Below are 27703 nucleotides of genomic sequence, written 5' to 3'. Positions count from 1 at the left end.
CTCTATGCAAAAGTCTTCAGGTGTTTCAAATTTAGAAACAAACAACACAGCCAACCAGAAAGAATTTCAGTGATGGAAATGGGAACTTAGAAACAAATAGCAGCCATATGTACGCATGCTTTGGAGGAGACATAAATCAGAAAAGGCACCCATCACATATAATCAAAATAAATATATGAAGTTAAGTAAGCATACTCCTTACCCCCTTCTCCAGTGCCCTTCCCTCACACTCTGCATTTTCTTTCCTTTTTTTTACTTATCACATATCTATAAGAATCTGCCTTTGCCCTGGACAACTCTCTAGAAATCTGGACCAGAACACATATTAAGATGCTATAAGGAGGCAGTCCATTTCTGTTCTATTCACATGATTGCAGTTGTCACTAGAGGAATCATATGTACTAATTCACTACACAGAGGGAGCCACTACATGAAGGGTTTTTAAATGGCTTCTATATGATAGCCATTACATGAATACCAGCCTTGAACTCAAACATAAAGTACCTGCCCACTGAGTGACATTTTCAGAAGCAAAAAGAACATAAGACGAGTCTGCTGGATCAGGCCAGTTGCCCATCTAGCTCAGCATCCTGTGGGAAGCCTGTGGGAAGCCCACAAGCAGGACTTGAGCAAAAGAGCACTCTCCCCCCGTGTGGTTTCCACGAACTGGTATTCAAAAGCAAACTACCTCTGACGATGGAGGCAGAGAATAGCTATCATGACTTGCAGCCACTGATAGCCTAATCTTCCTTTAAAGCCAGCCCAGTTGGTGGCCATCACTGCCTCTTGTGGGAGCAAATTCCATAGTTTAACTATGTGCTATGTGAAGAAGTACTTTATTTTGTCTGTCCTGAATTTTCAAACATTCAGTTGCATTAGACATTCACAAGTTCTAGCATTATGAGAAAGGGAGACAAAATTTTCTCTATTCACTTTCTTCATGCAATGCATAATTTTATACACTTCTGTCATGTCAACACTTACTTGCCTTTTTCTAAACCAAAAGCCCCCATATGCTGCAACCTTCTGTCATAGGGAAGTCACTCCACACCCCTGATCATTTTGGTTGACCTTTTCTGAAACTTTTCCAGCTCTACAATATCCTTTTTGAGATTTATATAACAGCATTATGATATGATCGCCTGGAGGGATTAGGAATAGGGGGCACTGTTTTACGGTGGTTCCGTTCCTATCTCTCAGACAGGCATCAACGGGTGGCATTGGGGGATGAGGTTTCAGACCCTTGGCCTCTCAATTGTGGAGTACCACAGGGTTCTATCCTCTCCCCCATGCTATTCAACATCTATGTGAAACCGCTGGGAGCCATCATCAGGAGTTTTGGGCTGCAGTGTCACCAATATGCGGACGACACTCAGCTCTATCTCTCATTTAAGTCCTCACCAGAATTGGCTGTGAACACCATGTCCAAGTGCCTGGAGTCCGTAAGTGGATGGATGGGAGAGAACAGGCTGAAACTAAACCCCGAAAAGACCGAGGTGTTGCTCGTGGGTGACAAGAGAAGGTTGGGAGATATAGACTTGGTGCTCAACGGGGTGAGATTACCCCTGAAGGACCAGATCCGCAGCCTAGGGGTCATTCTCGACTCCCAGCTGTCCATGGAGGCTCAGGTCTCGGCAGTGAGCCGGGCAGCTTGGTATCAATTACATCTGATACAGAGGCTGCGACCCTACCTTCCTATGCATCTGCTCCCACGAGTGATACATGTCCTGGTCTCCTCTCGCTTAGACTACTGTAATGTGCTCTACGTGGGGTTACCCTTGAAAACGGTCCGGAAATTGCAGCTGGTATAGAATGCGGCAGCACGCTTGATTAAGCATAGCCGTCGCCAGGATCATATCACTCTGGTGTTAGTAGACCTACACTGGTTACCAGTTGTTTACCGGGCACAATTCAAGGTGTTGGTGTTGACCTTTAAAACCCTATACGGTTTCGGCCCAGTTTATCTGAAGGAACGCCTCCAGTATCACCAATTATGCTGCCAGACGAGGTCAGCCACACAAGACCTTCTCTCGGTCCCACCAGTCAAAACAACTAGGCTGGTGCGGACCAGAGAGAGGGCATTCTCGATTGTGGCCTCCTCCACCCTCTGGAATTCCCTTCCTTTTGACCTTCGACATGCCTCCTCCCTGATGGGTTTTCGCCGAGCCTTAAAGACCTGGCTATTCAGGCAGGCCTACAGGATTTCTGGGGTGGATTAGTTTTTATGATGTATTAATTGAAGGCTGGTTTTAGATTAACTGATGATTGTGGCTTTTTGATTGGTATATTGTATTTTACTATGCTATTGTACGTCGCCTAGAGTGTCCGTTAATTCGGACAGATAGGCGACTCACAAATAAAATTTTATTATTATTATTAATATCAGCATTTTTATTTCCAATACCTTTCCTAATTATCCTAGCATGGAGTTTGCTTTTTTCACAGCTGCTATACATCGGGTTAATGGGGAATGGACCATTGGTCTCACCTGAAGGGTGATTTTCATAGGAGGACTGCCATCAACCTGTTCTGGACGGGGTTACACTCCCCCTGAAGGAGCAGGTTCATAGTTTGGGAGTTCTTTTAGATCCTTCATTGTCACTTGAGGCCCAGGTAGCCTCGGTGGCACGAAGTGCGTTCTATCAACTTCGGTTGGTAGCTCAGCTACGTCCCTATCTGGACAGCAACGACCTTGTTTCAGTTATCCATGCTCTGATAACCTCAAGATTGGACTACTGCAATGCGCTTTACGTGGGGCTACCTTTGAAGACGGTTCGGAAACTGCAGCTCGTGCAAAACGCTGCGGCCTGATTGTTGACTAGGACCAAACGATCCGAACATATAACACCTGTTCTGGCCCGTTTGCACTGGCAGCCTATATGTTTCCGGGCCAGATTCAAAGTGTTGGTTTTGACCTATAAAGCCTTACACGGCGCGGGCCCGCAATACCTGATGGAACGCCTCTCCCAATATTTATTTTATTTTATTATTTATTATTTCAATTTATATACTGCCCTTAGCAGAATAGCTCTCAGGGCGGTGAACAAACAAGATAAAATACAATATATCATAATAAAAATCGGCTGTTCCACAACTCAGGGGCCACCACAGAAAAGGCCCTAGATCTAGTAACCACCCGCCGGGCTTCCCGATGGGTTGGTACCCGGAGGAGGGCCTTAGATTCTGAACGAAGTGAATGGGTAGGTTTGTATTGAGAGAGGCGTTCCACAAGGTATTGAGGTCCCACGCCGTGTAAGGCTTTATAGGTAAGAACCAGCACCTTGAATCTCGCCCGGAAGCAAATAGGAAGCCAGTGCAGACGCGCCAAGACAGGTGTTATATGCGAAGACCGACTGGTCCTCGTCAGTAGTCTGGCAGCTGCGTTCTGCACCAGCTGAAGCTTCCGAATTGTCTTCAAGGGCAGCCCTACGTAGAGCGCATTACAGTAATCCAATCTTGAAGTTACCAGAGCGTGAACAACGGAGGCGAGGTCGTCCCTGTCCAGATAGGGGCGTAGTTGGGCTACCAGACGAAGATGGTAAAACGCATTCCGTGCCACCGAGGCCACTTGGGCCTCAAGTGACAACGAAGGATCTAAAAGAACTCCCAGACTACGAACCTGCTCCTTCAGAGGGAGTGTAACCCCATCCAGAACAGGTTGAGTATCCACCATCTGATCAGAGAAGCCACTCACTAACAGCATCTCAGTCTTGTCAGGATTGAGACTCAGTTTATTAGCTCTCATCCAGTCCATTATCGCAGCCAGGCAACGGTTTAGTACATTGACAGCCTCACCTGAAGAAGATGAAAAGGAGAAATAGAGCTGCGTGTCATCAGCATACTGATGGCAACGCACTCCAAAACTCCTGATGACTGCACCCAGCGGCTGCATGTAGATGTTGAAAAGCATGGGGGACAAAACTGACCCCTGAGGGACTCCGCAATGGAGAGTCCATGGTGTCGAGTGATATGAAACTACCCGTACACTGCGTGCAACATCGAAGGCCCTCCTCCGGGTACCGACTCATAAAGAGGCCCGGAGGATGACGACAAGATCTAGGGCCTTCTCAGTGGTGGCCCCCGAACTGTGGAATGGTCTTTTTGACGAGGTGCGCCTGGCGCCAACTTTGCTCTCTTTCCGGCGCCAGGTTAAAGCGTACCTCTTTTCCCAGGCATTTTAATACTTTAATATTTTAATATTCTTAGTATATTTATTACATCTTAGTATACTAGAACAATTATGTAATATGTTTTTAGTCCTTGAATTTTGTTATGTGTGTGGTATTGATATGTGATTTTATTATATTGTATTTTAAATTTATGCTGTTCACCGCTCAGAGAGCCGTTGTCTGTGGGCGGTATAAAAATTGAATAAAATAATAATAATAATAATAATAATAATAATAATCAAGCGGGTTATAGCTCCACCTATCGTCCGAAGGCAAGAATGTTTTTGAAGTCAAGACTAGGGGCGTCAGGCACTCTCCAGTTCATTCGCAGCGAGTCCAAAGAGAGATATCTAAAAATGCAGGAGAAAAGGCCAACGGTCCTACCAGCAAAGACATAACACAATAGCAATAATCATAATAATATGACTCTAACGTAGTGATATAACATTAATAGCAGTCTTGACTTCACTAGTAAATCTCATATAATAGCGTAACAGGAGTATATGAAAAAAAAACCCAAAAATATCTAGGTATCCAGGTATCCTCCAACTGGGAGGGTTGTGATGGCAGTCCTCGTATGAAAATCACCCTTCAGGTGAGACCAATGGTCCATTTTCCATAGGAGGACTGCCATCAAGCGGGATGTACCAAAGCAGCCCATAACAGGGAGGGACCACCCACATCCTAATATCATTAAGAACCTGTTGCAACACCCACCTGCCAAAAGAGGCATCGGCAGAGGCATAACAATCTATTTTGTAATGCCTTATAAACGAGTGTGGGGTAGACCAAACAGCAGCTCTGCAAATATCAGCAACAGGAGTGTTGGTAGCAAAAGCAGCCGTAGTGGCCGCTGACCTAGTGGAATGAGCTGTTATACTAGCTGGAACTGGAAGCTTAAGGGACTCATAGGCTAAGGTAATACATGCACGCAACCAGCGGGATAAGGTGGAATTAGCTACTTTATGCCCCATAGAACGTGGATGAAAGGATACAAACAAAGACTCAGTTCGTCGTATATCCTGGGTCCGAGACAGGTAGGTCTTGAGAGCCCTCCAAACATCCAATGAATGCCAAGCCTTCTCTAGAGGATGGGTAGGATTCGGACAAAAGGAAGGAAGAACAATGTCCTGGTTGCAATGGAAAACTGAATTGACCTTGGGATGGAAGGAAGGATCAGTTTTCAGCACAACAGAGTCCTTGTGAAAGACACAGAGATGGCGGGCAGAAGACAATACGCCCAGTTCCGAAACTCGCAGAGGTGATCGCGATCAGGAACAGGACCTTGAATGACAACAGACGTAAAGGCACAGTCCTAAGGGGTTCGAACGGAGGGCGTTGTAAAGCCTGTAGGACCTTCAACAAACTCCATGAGGGAAAACGGTGGAATACAGCCGGTGAGCGTAATGCGGTTCCCCTCAGAAAACATTTGATGAACGGGTGCGAGGCAATAGGAGCACCAGCGGAGGACACTGAGAGAATGGACGACAGAGTGGATGCATGTCTACGTAAGGTGTTGGGTCTAAGTCCGATCAGGAGGCCCCTATGAAGGAATTGCAGCACCTGTTATATTGTGGCCTGGGAAGGATCAAGGTGCTGGGACTGACACCACCTGGAGAATGCCACCCAAGTATATTGATATATATGGGTGGTGGATGGTCATCTCGAGGCCAATATAATGTCAATAACAGCGTCAGACAGGCCAGCAGACCTTAAATGTCCCCGTTCAAAAGCCACGCTGTTAGCTTGAACCAATTGGGATCCTGATGCAATACTGGGCCCTGGGATAAGAGGTCTGGCCTGACCGGGAGCGTCCAAGGGTCCGTCACTGACATGGCAAGGAGATCTGAGAACCACGGTTGACGGGGCCAATATGGAGGTATCAGAACCAGTTTGGCCCTCTCGCGTTGCGCCTTTCTCAAGGTTATGGCTAACAGTGGTATTGGAGGGAAGGCGTACAATAGGCCCTCCGGCCACGGTAGCGATAGGGCATCCACCGCTTCCGCTGTTGTGTCCAGGTATCGAGCGAAGTACCTGGGTAGCTGGCAATTGCGACTGGAGGCAAATAGATCGACTGAGAAGACGCCGAACCAACACTGGAGAAGATGGAAAATGGTCGGATGAAGTTACCATTCTCCCGGAAAAACCTGTTGTCTGCTGAGCCAGTCTGCTGTCACATTCCAAATTCCTCTGAGATGTTCTGCTTTTAAGGATTGCAGATGTTGCTCTGCCCAGTTGAATATGAGGGAAGCTAGGTTCTGCAGAGGACGGGACCTGGTCCCCCCTTGTCTGTTTAAATGAGATTTGGCACACGTGTTGTCCGTTCAAATGAGAACATGGTCCAAGGGGAACAGAGACTGAAAATGGAGCAGAGCTAAGTGAACAGCCTTCAGTTCTAGCCAATTGATGCTCTGAGTCTGCTCTGCTGTGGTCCAAACCCCCTAAACGAACTGGGAGTTGCAGTGAGCTCTCCAGCCGAGGAGACTGGCATCTGTGGTGATAACAGTCCTGCAGGGTTCTCTGAACGGAGTGCCCTGGGTGAGATGTTGGACCCTTGTCCACCAGCAGAATGAAAGACGCAGTGCGGGGCTCAGGGGAATTGCTCGATGATTTGACCTGGCAATGTCCTGCTGAAACGGCAACAAAGCCCACTGGAGTTGGCGAGTATGAGCTCGAGCCCATGGCACAATATGGATGGTGGACACCAACATTCCGAGAGTCCTGGCTAGAAGCATGACGTCTGCGGTTGCATGGTGCATCAGAGACCGTGCGATGTCTGTGATAGCAGTTATGCGGTCTGGAGACAGGAACACCGTCGCCTGCAGGGTGTCCAACATCGCCCCTAGATGTTGTAGGCGTTGGGTTGGTTGGAGATGGCTTTTGTCGAAATTGACTAGCCAGCCGTAGGCCTGCAAGACATGGAGCGTGAGCGTTAGATGGCGATGAGCCAGCTCCCTGGAACTCGCCCGTATTAAAAGATCGTCCAAGTAGGGGTAGATATGGACCCCTTGAAGCCGGAGGTAAGCCACTAGTATGAGTAGCACCTTGGTAAATACTCTCGGGGCAGATGAGAGGCCGAACGGCATCACTCGATATTGAAAATGCTGGGGGCCGAAAGCAAACCAAAGGAATTTTCTGTGGGCTATGCAAATAGGCACATGGAGATACGCTTCCTTTAGGTCGATAGAAGCCAGGAAGTCTCCTTCTTGAAGGCTTTCTGTAATGGAGTGGAGGGATTCCATTTTGAACCTGGGATACTTTACAAAACGGTTGATGAACTTGAGGTCCAACACCGCCCTCCATGACAGATCTCGTTTGGGCACAGCAAATAAGAGGGAGTACACCCCTTCCGACCTCTCTGTTGTAGGGACTGGCGCTATCGCCGCTGTGTCCAAGAGGTGATGTATGGCTGTCTGCATGATGCAGTGCCTGGCTGGTGCCCTGGGACAAGGGGAGGGATGAAATCTGTCCGGAGGGATTGCCGAAAACTCTAGTGCATAGCCATAACAAAAAAGATCTCTGATCCAGGTGACCTGAGTCAGACACAGCCAATGGTCTCCAAACAGAAGCAGTCTGCCCCCAACCAGTATCGCGTCAGTACTGTCTGTGCTGGTGAGACCCTCCCCTATATGAGGACGTTGAGGTACCTCTGTGCCCCTGGTACTGACCTCTGCCTGGGAAACGTCTGTTCCAGACTCCCCTGGAGGGACGGAAATCATAGGTTCGGAAATCGCGGCCTCGTCCCCCGGGCCGCGTTCCTCGAAAGGGCTGGGTCGTGCGGTATGAGGTGAAACATCTGAAAGGCCTGCAATCAACGTTCCTGACAGTGGCCAAGACAGGCTTTTGAGCATCCTTGTGGTCAACAAGCACTACCTTTAGGGCTTCCTCGCCAAAGAGTAATGGGCCGGAATAAGGTGCCCTTGATAAATTAACTCTGGCTGTAGAGTCCGTTTGCCAGTGACGAAGCCAGAGGGTCCATCGAGCGACTACCTGAGCTGCCATAGCTCGTGCTCCCAGCTGATTTGCGTCCAAGGTGGCATCAGCCACAAAAGCCGCTGTCTTGCGCAATTTCATCAGTGACCTCCTTAGAGAGACAGGATCGGGATTAGGATCATCTAAGAGGTCATCCAACCACATCATCGCTGCCCTGGAAAAGATGGAAGCTGATGCAGAGGCTCGCATGGAGAAAGCGGTGGCCTCATGATCCTTGCGTAAGGCAAAGTCCAGCCTCCGCTCAGTGGCGTCCTTTAAATGTGAATTTCCTTCCCTCAGCAAAAGGGATCTAGAGACTAGACTGGAAATCGGGTTGTCTATGCCAGGGATGGCCAGTCTGCTTGTAAAGTCCGGAGCCAAAGAGTAAAGTCTGTCCGCAAGGGCGTTAAAATGGCGTGTTTGTAATGGATGAGACCATTCGTCCTTGGCCAGTTTAGCAATAGGATCTGGCACAGGAAGGTAGTGCTCTGCTGGTGTGGGGGATTTCAAGACCCTAGCCCCTTTAATAGCGGGAGTGGCAGCTGCAGGTTGTGTAGATTGCAGATCAAGGGTGTTCAATACTCTGCGAGCAAGGGGCTGATAATCTAAGGCATCAAACAGGCGATAAGATGTATCCTCCTCATGTTCCGAATGATCACTCCATTCATCTCCTTCGGCTTGCACAGCAAATGGTGACTCCTCCCCACAAGAAACGTCATCAACAAACCTGCCCCTGGCAATGTCAAAAGGATTTGGAGAGCATGATGGATCTGCCTCATTGCGTACATAGTGGTCCACACTGCGCTGAGGAATGGCGGGGACTTGTGACGGTGACTGTGTTTGAGTGAAGAACGACAGCATGTCTTGTAGTTGTGATATGAACTCAAGAGACAGCTGCAGCCCCGGTGAGGTAGATGGTTGCGCTTGTAGAGGCGATGTTATGGACGGCTCAGCAGGCTGTGAAGATGAATAAGCCCTAGGTGGTAATATGGGAGGAGGGTGGCTGGCTGCTGTTTGGTCAGGAAACCCTGCAAAGTCCTCCTCGGAGGAGGATGCAGTCGGAGAGTGAAATAGATTCGTTAACTGTTCCTGGCCCACCCCCTCGGAAACCGGAACAGAGACGTAGCGTGGCCGCTTGGTTGTGCTGTGGCTGGATAGATGTTTAGTTTCGGCAACCGCTTTGGTGTGCTTATGCTTGGCCGCCTTAGATTGTTTCGGCTTGGTTGCCTGAGTTGTCGCTGGCTGTTCCGCCATCATATATTTTCTAGGGGGTTCAGTACACAGCCACGGATGGGGCAGAATGTACAGTTCCAGACAGCCTGAGTATACGCAGAATGTACAATTTCAAACAGCCTTGGTACACGGCCACGGATGGGGCAGAATGTACAGTTCCAACTAGGCTGGATACACGAAACAGCTTCAATAGTCAGCTTCAGGCAGCAGTTGGTGTTGAAGAACTTATAGCAGGATTATAGAGGTTCTGCTCTGCAGCATACACACAGAAACTGACAGAAAAGGCAGAAACTGACAGAAAAGGCCTAGAACAGAATCGTTTACTATGGAAAGGACCAAACAGAAAGGGCGGGAAAAAAGGGGGAGGAACAAAATGGCGCCCGTGAAAAGAGCGGGAAAATTGGCCAATCAGAAAGGCTTGGGGCAATGAAGAAGCAATAGCGGTCACAGAGGAGCACCAGCGAGCTCAAAAAACGGCCTCAAAAAACACTCTGGAGCCGCGGGGCTGGGAAGCGTGATCACGGCTTAGAGACCGAGCCAGAACTCTACAGCCGTGGGACAGACTCAGCAAGTGAGGGGAATAAGGAGCCGCAGCCGCAGGCTCCGAAGGCAGTCGCAGCAAGATTTAAAATGCCGCAGAACGAGCCGGGGGAGGTGGGGCAGCCCAACCAGAAAGGGACACTGAAAGTAGAAAGAGCCATAGCCGCAGGCTCTGGAGAAAAAACTAAGGGAGCTGCCGCGAAAATAGGCGGCAAGTTGAAAAAAGAGTGGCGGCGCAAGGCAGAGAGCTGCAGCCGCAAGCTCCTGGATTAAGTCTGCATCCGCGGCTGAGGAAGGGAGAACCGCAGCCACGGTCTCCCAGAATCGCCGTTCAGCTAGGCCGGGAGCTGCAGCCGCAAGCTCCCATAACAAGGCTGCATCCGGCCGCCTTAGGAAGGGAGAACCGCAGCCGCGGTCTCCCAGTAAATAGCTAGGGACTAAGGGAAAAAAATAGACAAAAAGGGGATCCCCCTTAAGTACAAAGACAAACAAAGTACAGTCAGTCCCACAGACTCTAAAGTAAAAGACAGAGGGAAGGAAATAACGTGGAATACACACACAAAACCTCCACACCCTGTCACACAAATACACAAAAACTTATCTAGACGCTAGCTATATATCCAACTTGCACGGACGAAGGCAAGAATGAACTGGAGAGTGGGAGGGGCCTGACGCCCCTAGTCTTGACTTCAAAAACATTCTTGCCTTCGGATGATAGGTGGAGCTATAACCCGCTTGATGGCAGTCCTCCTATGGAAAATTTTATATATCCAGACATATATAATCATACATATTAGAAGAAAAATGTTTTAGAATCATAAAGAACTAAGCAAACGGCCCACTGGCCTGTTTAGGGACCCTAAAATCATCCCATGGGACCCCACAAAAAAAGAGATTAGAAGCGGACCTGTGTGTAGGCCTTGAAAAAGCAGGCAAAGTAAACTTAGTTTGAACTCTTGTGTTCTTGCCAAATCGGCCGGTGCGTGACTGACAGATATTAATTAGTCTATTGTTTTAACTCCAGCAAGCATTTAACCTGTGAAGGTATGACTAATAATTATATTATTTTGATTTTAGGAGATTATTTCTGGTGTAGCCCCATCTAGGGGAAAAAGCTTTACAGCATAATCAAAGGATTTAATGAGATAAACGGTGTGATTTTATAATGATTTTAAAATAATCCAGTGTGTTATATTTATAATACAGCATCAGAAAGTGTTTTCCATAGAAAAAAGGTATTCTGAGGTAGCTTGCCTTTTCTATTTTCTCTGAGGCTGAGAAACAAGAGGGTTTAGAATTGCCCACTGTATTTCTTAACTAAGTGAACTTCCAGCACAGTAAGCTCCCTAATTATAACCTTTCCTCTACAGCTAAGTATTTTTACAGTTAAAGATGGATCTTCTAAGCAAAATATAAGAAATAAGAAACCCTATTAAGATACTGTGGGGCTCATAGAAATTCAGTCCCTCTGAGTTGAGGCAAAACCCAAGCAGGTGTACCTGAGTCAGCCTGACCCATCAAAAACAATGAAACAATGGATGTACCAAGTTTGCTTGAAGGCACATTCACAATAGTAAATGGTTTCAACTGACCTAGGAGACCATTAGTCAAAGTGGACAACAGAACAATGGTGATATTAATGAGATAGACAGGATCTTGGAATCAGGAGTAGAATTACCTAATGCTTTCTGATTGGTTTGGAACGATTGCAAGGAGGAGGAACTGTGATGTTATGTGGGAAGGAACCTGTGGGATTGGTTAACTACTGTCACATGCTATAATTGTACTATATAAGAGAGCTTGCACACAGTGCCTCAGGGCAGTCTCTCTTGGATGCTTCTGGGAGGCTGACCCTGCATATGCTTATAAAGAATAAAGGCCTACCTTTTTGTTTCAAGCCTGGGTCCTCAAATATATATATATTTAGGACCCCCAGCAAAAGATCCCAATGGAGAAAAATTCTCCATCAGGGTCAGCATCTTCATCAAGCTATCCACTAAAACTCCAAGGTCTCATTCCTGGTCAATCACCACCAGTTCAGACTCCATAAGCGTATATGTCAAATTAAGATTTTTTACTCCAATATGCGTAGCTTTACACTTGTTTACATTGAATTGCATTTGCCGTTTCACCTCCCATTCACTCAGGTCCTTTTGGAGCTCTTTGCAATCCCTTTTTGTTTTAATGACCCTAACAAATTTAGTATCATCAGCAAATTTGGCCACCTCACTGCTCACCCACTAACTCTAGGTAATTTAAGAACAGTTAAAAAGCACAAGTCCCAATATCAATCCTTGGGGGACGCCACTTTCTACATCCCTCCATTGGAAGAAGCATCCATTTATTCCTACTCTCTGCCTTCCGTTTCCAATCCAGCACCTGATCCACAAGAGGACTTCTCTTGTTCCATGACTGTCAATCTTACTCCGCAGTATTTTGTGAGGTACTTTGTTAAAAGTTTTTTGAAAGTACAAGTACAATACGTTCACTGGATCACCTCCATCTATATGTGTGTTGACTCTCAAAGAACTCTAATAGGTTAGTGAGACAAGACTTACCCTTTCAGAAGCTGTGCTGGTTCTGCTTCAGCAAGGCTTGCTCTTCTATATGCTTGGTTATTGTATCTTTAATAATACTTATCATAGAATAGTAGAGTTGGAAGGGTCTATAAGGCCATCAAGTCCAACCCCTACTTTACAGGAATCCAGCTTAAAGTATACCCAACAGTGGATGTCCAGCTGCCTCTTGAATGCCTCCAGTGTTGGAGAGCCCACCACCTCCCTAGGTAATGGGTTCCATTGTCGTATTGTTCTAACAGTTAGGACATTTTCCCTGATGTTCCGTTGAAATCTTGCTTCCTGCAGCTTGAGCTCATTATTCCATGTCCTGTACTCTGGGATGATTGAGAAGAGATCCTGGACCTCCTCTGTGTAGCAACTTTTCAAGTATTTGAAGAGTGCTATTATATCTCCTCTCAGTCTTCTTTTCTCAAGGCTAAACATGCTCAGTTCTTTCAGTCTCTCCTCATAGGGCTTTGTTTCCAGTCCCCTGATCATCCTTGTTGGCCCCCTCTGAACCTGTTCCAGTTTGTCTACATCCTTCTTAAAGTGTGCTGTCCAGAACTGGACGCCAATACTCAAGATGAGGCCTAGCCAGTGCCAAATAGAGGAAATGAGTACTTCATGCGATTTGGAAACTATATTTCTGTTAATGCAATCTAAAATAGCATTTGCCTTTTTTGCAGCCACACTGCACTGTCAGGTCATATTCAGCTTGTGATCAAGAACAATTCTAAGATCCTTCTCATATGTAGTACTGCTGAGCCATGTATCACCCATTTTATAACTGTGCACTTGTTTTCTTTTTCCTTGATGTAGAACTTCGCACTTATCTCTGTTAAATTTCATTCGCTATTATCAGCCCAATGCTCTAGCCTGTCAAGGTCACTTTGAATTTTGTTGCTGTCCTCCAAGGTATTAACAAAATTCAAAATTCACTCTAGAAGGCTCCTGCTGTTTGCAGAGGAACTCTGCTGCACGTTTTCTTTTTGTGCAGGATATTAAGATGATTAATTCAGCAAATTGTCCTTGTCTTTGGAGGGAATTCTTATCTCCTTCTATTTACATTTTCTTTGCCCTGAAACTGAGTTTTGCTTTCCCTGTAGAGGCTGCTGCTTCCTTAAAAAGAAACCAGCCTGAAACTACTTTTGAATGGAGTTGGGGGCAATGCAAGAATAACAGAGAGTTACAAAAGACACTTTAAACACTCAAAGATCACAGGGGATTTGACCCTCTTGACTTTACCTTTCAACTCTCTTCTTACCAATCCCCTAATTTTAGGGAAGTTTCCTCTTGTGAAGTCAAATGCTACTTAGTTGGATTTTCTTGGCAATTGGCCATTTACATGTATGTTTAATTTAACAGAATTATTATATGGCTACTGCTCCCAATCAGTTCAGCATCTCACTGCAAGTCATGGGCACCACTTAAAATTAAATCCAGGGTTGCTGTTCCTCTGGTCAATTCCATGACCAACTGTCCTAGGGCGCAGTCATTCAGGGTATCTAGAAATTTTATCTCTTTGCTGTGACTGGAATACATAAGTTGACAGTTTATGCCAGGGTAGCATTTTAATCAGGGAGACAATGGATGTCCCCAGTACTAGATTACTCTTGGGGCTCCGTATCACCACCCACAATGATTCTGTGAAGGAGTGGACTTCTTTTGGGGTTTCTAGCTTGCTGCATTCAATGCCCTCTTTCATATACACAGCAACACCTCCAATACGTCCTTCCCTGTCCTTCCAATATAGTTCATGTCCAGGGATAATTGTCCCACTGGTATTCTCCATTCCACCAGGTTTGTTACACTCCCTGTATCAGAGCTGTCCCTGAAGACCAAGCACTCCAGTTCTCCTATCTTGGCTCAGAGCCTTCTAGCCTTAGCATATAAACACTTCTATACAGTGTCTTTCTTCAAGTGTCTTTGCCACTTTTGGCTTGGCCTGTGGTACTTCCGCCTCTCTGTATCATCCAGTGCCCTTGCACTCACAATGCCTCATTCTAGACCTAACCCATTTAAGTTTTCATCATTTCTATATCCCAGCAGGAAGATTTGTTCTGAACTGGGCTCTCCTCAGCTCCTGTTGGCTTTCCTCCCTTAATCAGTTTAAAAGCTGCTCTGCCATCTATTTGATTTTAAGTGCCAACAATCAGGTTCCACCCCAGTTCAACTGGAACGTGTCCTTTTTGTACAGGCTTGGCTTGTGCCCAAATGTTCCCCAGTGCCAAACACAACGAGCACAATTTGTCTAGAATGTTTCCAGCGCCAGCTCCCTGGAAATAAATGGAAGTTGCACAAGAGCAAGTTGTGTGAGGTGAAGGAAGTACTGAGCTGAAATATAAAGGCCCATTTTAAAATGATCCAAAAACCTTATATAAAAAACCCAGGATGATTTGCATTCTCATGAACACCCAAACAATTTTGCTGAATTTTCAAATAAATAAATAAATGATTTTCTCACTTCTTTGACATGGGCATCATCAAAGTACATCCACTTGCGGATCTTTGTTTGGAAGAAGAAGGTCGAGTAATGCTTCCCGTAGTAACAGATCATTCCAACTAAATACAGTTCGCATTGTTTTGCTCTGTCATCGGTTACTCTGAAGAAGAGCTTTAAAAGAAGAGAGAAAAATGCAAAGAATTGTATTGCATTTATCTGAAAACTACTGAAAGCTAACTATTTAGCTCAACCTTAAATCTAGCATATGCACTCTGCAGTTCTTTTGCTTGTAAAAACAAACAAATATTTGAACAGCACTGACAAACAAAGGGAATACACATATTGCCACAGAATGCAGTGGACTCACATCTCCCAGTTTAAGACAGGTGCCCAGACTGTGAATGACATCCTCAGCCAGATCAGAGTGATCTGAGTCCCACACCAGCCCAATAGTGATGATCTGGGGAGAGTTCATCAGCACACGACGAATGCGAATCTTTTCCCCACAGTTGCTCTGAAAGGGTAAAACACAAAATCCCAATTTGTTTAGCTAAAACTGAATTTAACGCAGCTCCCTGCTGTTTAGTATTCTCTCACCTCCAGGCCTCCTCATTACACCCTAAATATCTTGTTCTGAGACAGAAAGGGCTTGAAACATACAGTAACTGATTCACACAGCAGAATAAGAAGTGCAGAAGGTGATGGAAGACTCAGATTAAACTCTTTCAAGCATTCATAAGCATTGAAGAAAATATCCTAACATGTGAAAATGATTTTAAAAAAGAGGTAAAACTGGTGACAGGAGAATTAATAAGGCTGAAACAAAGACATTTTGTGACACTTTGTGGAAAACGAAACAAGCTTATATTATTCTATTAGAAAAATATTTTAAGCTTTTTAAAATCAGTACTTTTTAAAAATAAAGACATAAAATGTCTTCTTGGAAAAGAAGACAAGTTTCTTTTGTTCTATTCTTAGTAAAATATATTTTAAACTTTCTAAAATCAGTACATTGCTTTTTAAAAATAGATATTATATATGTTCTTCCTCAGTTTTTCTCAAAACACACTTGCAAACTATTTCCAAAAAGGCATTTGGAAGCACACTATAAAAGCACCCAAATGTACTTGGGGGGGGGGCTTAGGCTGCAATCCTTTTTTAAAAAAGCAAACTTTTAAAAATATTTACAAGAAAACAAGAGCTTATAAGTATAGATACCAAAACAAGATTCATGCAGTAAGTTTGTACAAAGTAAATCTTCTATTCTTTCAACTCTTTCAATAAATAATCTAAATGAAGGAAAAAGAATTATAGGGAGGTAGGCTATAATTAAGTGTGTTATTCCAAAAAATATATAAACACAATTTCTTCTGTTTATTTACTGTCTTTTGAATTATCCATTTCTCTTTTTTGATATGCAAGTTTGGCTAAGGGGTGGGAAATGTTTTTCCCAAGCCACATCCATTTTCCCTTAGCCATGTCTATCTGCCCCACATGTGATATCATATGTGATGTCAGCTGATCAGCTGATGTGCAAGGAGATCAATCCTGCTTGGGTAGTATCTCCCCACCAACATGGACCACCTGACTATCACCTGACGTCATTATGATGGCCTGCTGGGCCAAAAATGTCCACATCCCCAAGAAATTTCACATTTTCAAATCAATCTTTTATCAGTGGAGGTTCAGCATGTTTTCATTTTTGACCAACACATAGTCTTCACAGATTAGTAAAGTGCTTATTAGCTAAATATCATTTTTTGTACTTCTGAATGTATTGCACACAGTACAGTAGTTAATGCTGTATAATTTCTTGGGTAATATTCATAACTGTATTTCATTTTTAATTTTTTTTACACAAGACCAGAACATGTGGATGAAATCTCCTCCATTCTTTTGATTTTATAGATTTGACTTTATTTATACGGGGATAAGTGCTACTGGTATAAACATTTTAAAAAATATATTTTAGTTGAAAGAACTGGAAATGAAGCAGTCTTGTGATTTCAGTTGTGCAGCCACTTGTTCACAGGATATTAGGTGATCACTTCTATGCCATTTGACAAAAAATAGCATTCCTTTTGGGATCAAGTTTTAAAACGTACAGTATCTTCTATTAGCTGTCCAGCAAATTAATGTGTTTTAAAAAATGAAAGGCAGTATCTCTGAAGCTGTTTTGTTGTTGTTGTTTGTAGTCTGCACCATATTTTCAACACAGTTTTTGTTGAGGATCAACATTTTAGGGAGTTCACTCTTGATATGTTCCATAACAGTTAGCATGATTCCTTTTTAGTTCTGGTTCAGCTTTAAAAGAGTTGATTGTATTCAATCCAATTTGCAATAATAGTTAATTTAATAGCTTGACAGTATCTAATAAGATCTGGAATTCCTAGCCTTGCTTTGTGATTTTCTGATACAGGTTTTCATTCATAGTCCTATGAGATTTATTAGACCGTATAAATTTCATAATTTTCTTTTGCCAATTTGTTTTATTATTTTCTATATTGAGAGGGACCAGTCCTACCATAACATTTTTGGAAGAATAACAGTGTTTATTGCATATATCTTTCCAATCCATTATACTGAAGAATTTATGCTACAATCCTAATCCCACTTGCCTGGGAGTAAATTCCACTGAATTAAGTAGGGATTGTTTCTGAGTAGACATGGTTAGGATTGTGCTGTAAGGCATTAATGAGAAGAGCAACACATAAAAGTTGCACTTCTTTGAAAGCCTCCCTACCCAATCACATAATTTTAAATTCTCTTTCTCGAAGGCAGGACAAAGGCCTTTGCAAAAAGACCCCTTTTCCACAGACTCGTATTACAGTTGGATCTAATAAGTCGTGACATTTCCTCCAGCAAAAATTATCACTTTATATAGCCTTCTCTCTTCGTAGCAGCAATTTATGAGAACAGCTAGCATAAGAAAACGAATTTGTCAGAGTTTTTTTTTTAAAAAAAACATAAAAATAATCTTCACTACAGCCACTTGCAGGCTAAGCAATCCAAGAACAAATAATTTGTAGTATTATAGTTATATATCAAGTTGGGTATGGAATGAAGGAGAGAGACAAGAGTTTTTCTGGAATGCCTATTTCTAAGACACTGACAAGGGGAGGAAACTAATGCAATATACACAAACTTTCCACTTGTTCTTCATTAACTATAGGCCACAAACAAGATATGCACACAAACATTATACTGGTATATTGGGAAACACTTGTTTAATCTATGAGTCTCTCTCTTGCTTGTACACATGAAATGCTCTAAACATTTTGGTTTAGAAAGTGAAAGATCTGATAGCCTCCATTTCCCTCTCACAAATTTCCCCAGGGAATTTGACAGGGAATGAAAAGTGACTTGGAAAATAAGATCTGAGGCAGGGTAGTTACCAAAGAAAGAAAAGATGACTCTAAAAATGGAAGAGAGTTAGTAAAGCTGTTAATTTTCTTTAACAATTCATGTTGCTTACCCTACAGTAAAACATAGCTATCAGATTATCAACTAGCAGAGGCATCATAATCATCTAGTGAAGAGAATAAAGGTTTATAGACAATAAAGTTTCTGTAGCAGCTGGCCTAGACATTTTACTGCCTGTGCTAATCAAAAGACTTCCACAAAGCAAACAAGAAGAACTAAAACTCTCCATACAGCTTGTTCACATGTCTGCTGGTGCATGTATCTAATTGCAGAGGATTTCCAATCAGAATGCTATGGTTGTCGTTGGTCTCATTTTCAATAAACAGTTCTTTCGATAAAGGGGATATTGCCTCCCACTGACTGTGACCCTGTTACTGTTTCACCAACTGGACTCCTGTGATCGAAGCTAGTGCTTCCACATGGGTGTATTGACAATTCTTAGAGAACTCAGATTTTTACAATTTCTACTAGGGCTAAGAATCTCCACAGTGAAACCAACCTTTGGAATGATCTAGCAATAACTTTATTTCTGCTGTTTCTGGTATGCTGATGAACTAAGACATTAACGATCCTACAGCAAGATGCAGATTTCAGTAGACACCATTTCCCCTGTTAGTCTACTGCTTCTACTAAAGGAAAACAGCATATACAAACCGGACAGTTTCTCAAGTCCCCCATGGTGCTGGCATTTTGTAACAACTCTCCAAACATATCTGGAGTAGGCTTCTCTCGTCTTTCCAGCATGCAAATTGCCTGATTGCTTTATGTTCAAAAAAAAAAAAAATGGAGGAAGAATTAAAAACATTATACTTTCATTTGTAATCAATATTTTAACAAAGCCTATGCATCCTAAGATTTGTTGTACAAGTACAGAATTTCAGCTTACAGTTTAAGAATCAAACTCACAGTTGAATAGAAACATATGCGTGGCCAACATGTGACTCAGAAACTAATGTGCATCTGAGCAGTGAAGGCATGGAATTTTAATGGCTGCCACACCTCCCTTTCTCTGTGCAGTGGCTACTCTACTCTGCCTCATCCTGCAAATGTTGCTGAAAAACTAGTTGAAATCTTTTAAAGTTTTTATACACAATGTTTAATGTGCATTTCGTGCAATTTATTATTATTATTTAAATATCATCAGAATACACATAGTCCTCTCAAAGGTCAAACAGCAATATACAAATGCTTTCATAAATTAATATAAATAAAAATATTTTAAAATATTATTATATCAAGGATTTGAGGCCAGCTATCAATAACATACATAACATTCCTGTTTGCAAAGTGCTTTACACAATTTCACCTTCAAGGCTTGAACTAGGAGAGATTTATTTTCTCTCTCCTCTTTATTTGTACAACTCTTCTTTTACTACATTATCATAATAGCAAAACTATAAAGCAATTCCAAGAGATCACAAAGAACACCTCGATTCTTTATTCAATTAATATTTGTGGCTTTTTCTTGTACTTCAAAATATGTCTCCTGTGACAGGCAAGGAAATCAACTTATCAGATCAGGAATCATCAAGAACTTTAACTGCCCACTCTGCTGAGTTTGGGCACGTGGCAACAGCACCTGCCCTTCACAGGGACTTGTTGCTCCTGGCAGTCAGATATGCATGGACTTGTCTAATGCTCTATTGCTCCACAACATCTGAATCAGGAGAGGCTGTGAAAGCTCTGGATCAGCATCTGAATGCTGTAGTGGACTGGATGAGGACCAATAAACTGTGTTTAAATCCTGGGAATATGGAGGCTCTTGGGGTGGGTAGTTCCTGTGCCCGGCAGATAGGCACGTTACCTGGTCTGGATGAAGGTGCACTTCCTCTGAAGGAGCAGGTGTGTAACTTAGGGGTACTCCTGGATATATCTCTGTCACTACATGCTCAAGCGTCCTCTGTGGCCAGACCTGCTTTTTACCAGCTTTGTCTGGTTCACCAGCTATGGCTGTTCCTGAACACGAATAGCCTGACCACTGTAGTCCATTTACTCGTAACTCCAAGGCTGGATTACTAGAATTTGTTCTATGTGAGGATACCATTGGGCCTGCTTTGAAAACTCCATCTGGTGCAGAATGTGGCGACCAGACTGGCAATGGGGACACAAGGCCGACAACATGTGACACCATTGTTAAAACATTTGTAGTTGCTGCCCATCTACTACTGAGCCAGGTTCAAGGCTCTTGTATTAATTTACAAAGCCCTGAACATGTGAGGTCCAGGGTACCTAAGGGACCACCTGAATCCTTATATTCCAGCTCAGACATTGAGATCATCTGCCAGAACATCATTGCTCATCTCCCAAGTTGGCAAGGGTCATCTGACAACAAGAAGAAACTGAGCCTTTAGCATCATTGGCCCAGTCCCGTGGAATGCTCTGCCAAGAGAGATCCAGCAGGCACCTTCTGTTCTGACTTCTAAACGCCTCCTGAAAACTTTTCTATGACACCAGGCTTATGCAGGCTATCGGGGCAATATCTGTCTGCAACATTTAGTTGATTTCTGATTTTAAATTTTTATAAGGTTTTATTCTGTGTTTATGTTGTAATGTAAACCAATTGTGAGGTCCACCTGAAAAGCAGTATAAAAATGCCTTAAATATAAATAAATACAATTATGGAGAATCAGATACCAATTATTTCTGTAAACTGCTGATAATAACAAGAAAGTATCCTCTATTCAATTGTGTGGGACTGAAACAAATGGGATTTTTTTCTTTTCCAGTGTAAAGAACTGAGACTCACCAGAGTGAAGTGGTCGAGATATAATGCACCATCTGGATAAAGGGCAATGGGTCAGAGGTGGCACCACAACTGGTACAGACACACTAAACCACAGAAATAAACTGTCAGTAATCAAAACTGAAAAAAAGAATTCTGATGCACATTTTCACATCTATTATTTCTACATTTCATGATTAAATTGGTTTGGAATGTATACCTGTTCAAATAAGGTCATTGCAAACTTCTGGTGTGAAATGCAATGTGGGGCAGTGCAGATGTCTTCTTTAGATTCATCTGCAATGTGGAAATGGATCCTCATTAAGAGGTTCTCCTGCATCCAAGGACAAACAAAATGAAAATAAAAGTTATGACATTTTAGGGTCGGATGGGGTGCTCCTTCTAAGATCTAAAATTCATTTAAGAATTAGGAAGAATGACATTAACTCAAAAAGCTACTCTGTATTCCATCTATACTGTACATTACATTTATTAACAATCAACTCTTCAGGTTTTGCCATTATTAATTTTGACAAACATTCAAATGTCAGTGGTATGGCTCAGGTACAAATTGTGGGCTGACATAGGTTGACAGACAGAACCTAGCCATCTGCTTACTGACCTGGGATAACCTTACTACTTTCTATTCAGTATGTAAAGTCCATAGAATATTGGATTAAGTAATGCTGAAATACCTTTTAAGGAAAAAAAAAAAAAACAGCTATGAATTTGTTAAGGTTTGAGCAGAAAACTATTAGCATTCCCAGTCCTGAATATTTATGTCAGCCTATGAGCTTGCAACACCAGCAAATATCACATTTTGTGAGGGCACAAACTGACACAACAATTTGTATATTTTATTTATTATTATTTATTAGCATCTGTTTGCTGGCTTGGCACATCTTGAGCTCACATCCTTTGAGCGGGAACTTTTTCCCAGTTCTATCTACAAAAGATTAGAAGTGAGTTTTATTTAACCAGTTATGACATTTCCTTCCATTGTGGAAGTGATTGGCAATTGGCAATTAATATTTTGCCCCTTTTTTCACCAGCAGATACAGAAAGCCAGCATGCTTCACAAACCTAGCCAAAATCACAAGCCACAGGGAAACATCTATGTTCTTGCCTCCGCCCACAGCAGCAAGGGTTGGGAGAAGGAAATGCAGGTAGGGGTTTGGTTTTTTTAGAAGAAAAAAGCTCACACTACACACACACTAAGGAGGGCAAGGACCATACACACATACACACCCAATGAAAAAGAAAACACACAGGCCTTAGTGGGCTCTCCAACACTGGAGGCATCCAAGAGGCAGCTGGACAGCCATCTGTCGGGAATGCTTTGATTTGGATTCCTGCATTGCGCAGGGGGTTGGACTTGATGGCCTTATAGGCCCCTTCCAACTCTACTATTCTATGATCAGGTGAAATAAAGCAGGTAGTGGGAAACATGTCTGCTCCATACCAAGACAGGAAACAGACTGAGGGGACGTATCCAACGGACAAAGACCAGTCTGCATTCCTGTCTCTGGCCACGAGAGGGTGACGTAATCCCACCATGACATGTGTTCACCACCTCTGGAGAAGCCAAATCAACTAAGATTTCCAAATCCAATTATGGATAGCCTGTGAAAGTATGAATACGCAAAACTGACATTCCAAATAGAATAACTACTGTTAAACCTTAATTATGTATAAACCTCAAAACCTTAATTATGGGTTTTGTTTTTTAACACAAGGGTAAGTATGTGCATGATGGTTGTGGCGGTATTAATCTAAAATACTTAAAATTATTGGGCAGATGCTACCCACTAGACACCAAGCAGACATAGTAGCTTATACCAGATGTAACATTTTTTTTTTCCCGATACTGCCGCACCAGTTTCTCTGAATTCATGGAGAAAGTCCAGTCTTTAAGAGTAGACTATCATAATCACTCAGACAAACCTCATGTTTGGTTCTATAACAGTGGATGTTTAAAGACATGAAGAATGTATGTAGGAGATTCTACAAAGATCTCAATTTGAGATTCTTCTTCTACTTAAGGGAGGGAGGGAAAAGGCTAAACTTAATGGAATTTAATGCTATAGCTATTTAAGTCCAAAGGGATATCTTTTCTCACAGTCTTATTTCACATACCCACAGCTGTTTATATGGGCTAAAATAGTTTGCAAAGTTATGAATCACCACCTGCTTTTACAATTAGTTTCACTATAATATAGTCTACCAATGGATAGACACACACTCACCATTCTGCCAGTTCCAGTGTGCCTCCACCTCTCTTTTCTGAAAACAGGGGGCACACAATACTAGTCAAACCACAGCCCTTTTTACTGTAAAACCTGGTGGGATCAGCTTGAGTGCATTTCTTTTTAATCTGCTTCAAAGAAATTTCACAACTGATTGGCAGATCAACCCGTTCCCCTTCTAGATGGCCAATGGAAATGCTTTGCTGTAGCGACTGGTGTACTCACAGCCTAAGTTTCCTAATAGAAATGGCTCAGTATTCCCTCCTACGACCTCTGCCCCAAAATACTTTCTAATACTTATTAAAAAGAGAAAACACTCTGAGTATTCTATCTATTAGTCCCCATTCAGCAAGGTGAGTCATTCTTTTCTAAAAGGACTTAATTCATACTTACAAAGCATTCGGCAGCATCGTCCATGATGCCCAACTGGAAACGCTGCTCATCTTGAAAGGTCTTTGCAAGAGCACTACGGAGAGCATCAGAAGGCAACACTCTCTCACTGCTGCACTGAAACTGGTTAAAGATACCCTAGGATAGTGGGAAACATAAACATAACTGTTAGAGAAACATTGCGTGAACTTAAATGATTTCTGCAAGATAGACACATAATTTCTTAAGTGAATGAAGTGAATGAATGAACTGATATAGCGAATTGAATTACCAGTATCTGTCATGTTATAATGTGCTCTTTTTTAAGATTGCAGGAGGAATATTTTGAAAACATTGATACTTAATGCCGTTTTTCACTTTCACACTTCTCCCACTCTTGGTGCCTTAACTACACAGTTTACTATTGTCATTTCAGAGATTATTCCAGTGGAGAATTATTAGGAGAATAAGATATCATAAAGATATTTTCTTTTTCCATTTTCAAAAATAAGCAAATGGGGGGTTGACAAAGGATTCAAGGAAACCAAGCAGTGTGGTAAGTACCATTTCAAAAGAGCACTCTCCCTTCTCTCGCACACAGGAGGTCTGCTCTCCTAAAATGATACCTATTATGATACATGTATGACCTAAAAAGCAAAGAAAATGTGCTTCTTGCTTCAGATACTGTTTTCACCTTTTTGCAAATATATGTAGTGGTTAAGGAGTTGGACTACAACCTGGGAGACCTGGGTTCGAATCCCCACAAAGCCATGAAGTTCAGTGGCTGACCTTGGGCCAGTCACTGCCTCTCAGCCTCATGAAAACCCTATTCATAGGGTCGCCATAAGTCAGAATCGACTTGAGGGCAGTACATTTACATTTTTATGCACATTTAATCAATACCTTAATTAAAATTAATTTAATCATGTTGCAGCCCCACTTCTGAGGCCTGCCATCCATAACAACAAAAATCTGATACCAAAAAAAGTAGGAAAGAATGTTAGAACTATTTCGTAGACCTATCAGATTTGATGAGGAGCATCACAAACACCGACAGAGAACCCTTCGGATTAAAATGTAAAGGACAGAAATCACAGAAGGCTTAATATCTAATGGCCAACATTAAAATATAAATAAGATAATGATATACAACACAGTAGTTCTGTTTGCCTTTTCTTAAGACAAGCAGTGTTCCTACTAACACCGCTGCAGATGATATAACTAGGGTGTGAATGAGAGACTGGGTAGAAAATACTAGGCCTTAATACACCCTTGGATTGAAGGAGAGACTATCTACTAATCCAGTCATCCAAGCAGGTAACTAGTCCCTTAAAACAATTTAACTAGGGGGGCTCTGCTTCCCTGCCCACCAAACCCCCAACCTCAAGCACACATACACCCCGGGCACTCCCAAATACAGACACACACACACACACACACACACACAGAGAGAGAGAGAGAGAGAGAGACTCCAAAACACACACACTTGCAAATATATCCCCAGGCACTCACAAGCACACACACTCCGATCCCCTCACTTTCCTCGTCACCACCCCTTGCAATATCCCCAGTACCTCCAGGTGTTGGTGTGTCCAATCATCCCTGGACATTGGTCAGGCTGGATGGGGCTGATTGGGGTTGGAGTCTAATAAAATCTTAAAGGCCACAGGTTCCCTACCTCTGGAACAGAAAGAGTCTCTAGCCTTCATGACGGCAAGAGGACATTTTGAGAGAAACGAACAAGTTGGCTGTGGCTATGGAAGAGTCTCAAAACCAGAACAGAGCTTTGGCAATGTAAATAGTTCTATATAGATTTACATAATTTATTCTGCTTGAACAATATGGACTTGCCTACCAAAATTAGAACAGTACATTTCTTGTCCCTAATGTCAGTTCAAACATTGTGTGTCTCAGCTTTCACCTCAAAAAACACCCTTTGTGCCCAGAAAGTTAATTCTTCCTGCTTTTGTTACATATGAAAAGAGTCTAATACAGAGGCTGTGGTAGGATCTGCAAATCAATGCTGCATTCTTCTCCACCACCAACAAAACATCCTCTGTCCTACATCCTGGCGCTACAGTCGCTGGAAGGCAAACAAACTCTTTGTGGCTTGCTTAGTACCACAGCCCACTCTAAGCAGAGATAAACAAACTACAAACCAAACTCATACATTAGCAAATAAAAAAAGCAAGGACTGTGCACAGCAGATATCAAGGTAATAGATCACAAAACTGTTCTAGTGTCAAGGCAGCACTTATGCATCCTACAATTGCTAAGACAAGCAAGCAGGAACCTTGACCCACACATCACATCTACTCACAACTGTGTTCCCACGACAGAGGTGTAAGATTGCACCTCAGATTCTGAAAGCTACAATATGATCATGTTTTATTTTTATATGAACAGGTATGACAGGTGCTGAACACTGACACTCAATGTGGATGCATGCAACTGAGCAGCAAGATATGAATTAACTATTGCAGAATGTGAATTTATATTGCCAGATAGAATATTCACAATATAAGGAGAAATTTCCTTCTGAAGAAACTTATAGTCCATAAGTAGCACTGCACAAAGTTTTATCACTTCAGTGTGATCAAAGTGTAGCTTTATAGAATCATAGAGTCACAGAGTTGGAAGGCGTATGCCATCAAGTCCAACCCCCTGCTCAAAGCAGGACTCCAAATCAAAGCATACCTGACAGATGGCTGTCCAGCTGCCTCTTGAATGCCTCCAGTGTTGGAGAGCCCACCACATTCCTAAGTCATTGGTTCAATTGTTCGTACTGCTCTAACCGTTAGGACGTTTTTCCTGATGTTCAGTTGAAATCTGGCTTCCTGTAACTTGAGCCCATTATTCCGTGTCCTGCACTCTGGGACGATCAAGAAGAGATCCTGCCCCTCCTGTGTGTGACAACCTTTCAAGTACATGAAGAGTACTATCGTATTTCCCCTCAGTCTTCTCTTCTCCAGGCTAAACATGCCCAGTTCTTTCAGCCTCTCCTCATACGGCTTTGTTTCCAATCCCCTGATCATCCTCACTACCCTCCTCTGAACCTGTTTCAGTTTGTCTACACCCTTCTTAAAGTGTGGTGTCCAGAACTGGATGTAATACTCAAGATGAGGCCTAACCAGAGCCGAATAGAGGGGAATCAATACTTCACGTGATTTGGAAACTATACTTCTGTCAATGCAGCCTAAAATAGCATATGCCTTTTTTGCAGCCACATCACACTGTTGGCTCATATTCAGCTTGTGATCAACAACAATCCCAAGATCCTTCTCACATGTAGTATTGCTGAGCCAAGTATCCCCCATCTTATAACTGTGCATTTTGTCTTTTTCCTAGGTGTAGAACTTTGCATTTATCCCTGTTAGAGTTCATACTGTTGTTTTCAGCCCAATGTTCCAACCTTGGAATGTTCCAATATTGGAAATACGGGGCAGCCTCCCCCCTCTTAATGCCGTCTCCCTCGTACCTGACCGGGATGCAGCTTGGTGCTTTCATCTGCACCGGGCTGCTGCTGCCGCCGCCACCACCACCGCCGTCGCATGGAGCCGGGCTGGAGCTGCAGCTGGGCTGGGGCTGGGGCCTTTCAGAGGGTCTGGTGCCGCGGCCTGTCCCTGGGAACACCATGCTGTTGCGATGATCTTTCGGTGAATGCTGAGGGCGGGGGAGCGCCCCTGCAGCCACCACTATCTTACCATCTGACCTCTGTCTGCTTGCCCTTAATATCAGCAGTATTTACATCTTAATGCCTTTGTTGTTGGCTTCTGAAGAGAACTTCCCTGTTAGTCCGACTTGAAGGGGTTTGTTTGCTGCCCCCCCCCCCCCCGCTGAATGTACTGGATGTTGGATGCTGAGATCAAGAGGCGGTGTTGTTTTTCAGTCTTGCATATGGACTCTCACGCACACCGGTCTTTGTGCAAGGGTGGGAAGACTCATATCACGAGTTTCCATCTGAAGGCGCACTTTTTGGACTATACAGATGAGAAGCCTTATTGTAACTGAGTTAGTCTGTATGTTAT

The 27703-nt window shown here is 43.2% G+C and overlaps 1 protein-coding gene across 6 annotated transcripts in view; it reads right to left on the bottom strand.

The window, feature by feature from the left end:
- The window catches only part of USP54 (ubiquitin specific peptidase 54), a 172730-nt gene that overhangs the window by 57206 nt on the left and 87821 nt on the right, over nt 1-27703 (bottom strand). For all 6 annotated transcript variants that reach the window (XM_061634613.1, XM_061634615.1, XM_061634614.1 and 3 more), the window contains exons 4-9: nt 23700-23834; nt 21281-21394; nt 21085-21167; nt 18993-19098; nt 15283-15429; nt 14937-15086 (exon numbers count right to left, since the gene is read on the bottom strand). In XM_061634613.1, coding sequence (XP_061490597.1) covers nt 14937-15086; nt 15283-15429; nt 18993-19098; nt 21085-21167; nt 21281-21394; nt 23700-23834 — 735 coding nt within the window. The remainder of the gene's footprint in view (nt 1-14936; nt 15087-15282; nt 15430-18992; nt 19099-21084; nt 21168-21280; nt 21395-23699; nt 23835-27703) is intronic.

The sequence above is a fragment of the Rhineura floridana genome, chromosome 7, assembly GCF_030035675.1.
Source record: "Rhineura floridana isolate rRhiFlo1 chromosome 7, rRhiFlo1.hap2, whole genome shotgun sequence".
In the NCBI taxonomy this organism is placed as follows: domain Eukaryota; kingdom Metazoa; phylum Chordata; class Lepidosauria; order Squamata; family Rhineuridae; genus Rhineura; species Rhineura floridana.
This window is presented reverse-complemented; position numbering and strand designations above follow the sequence as displayed.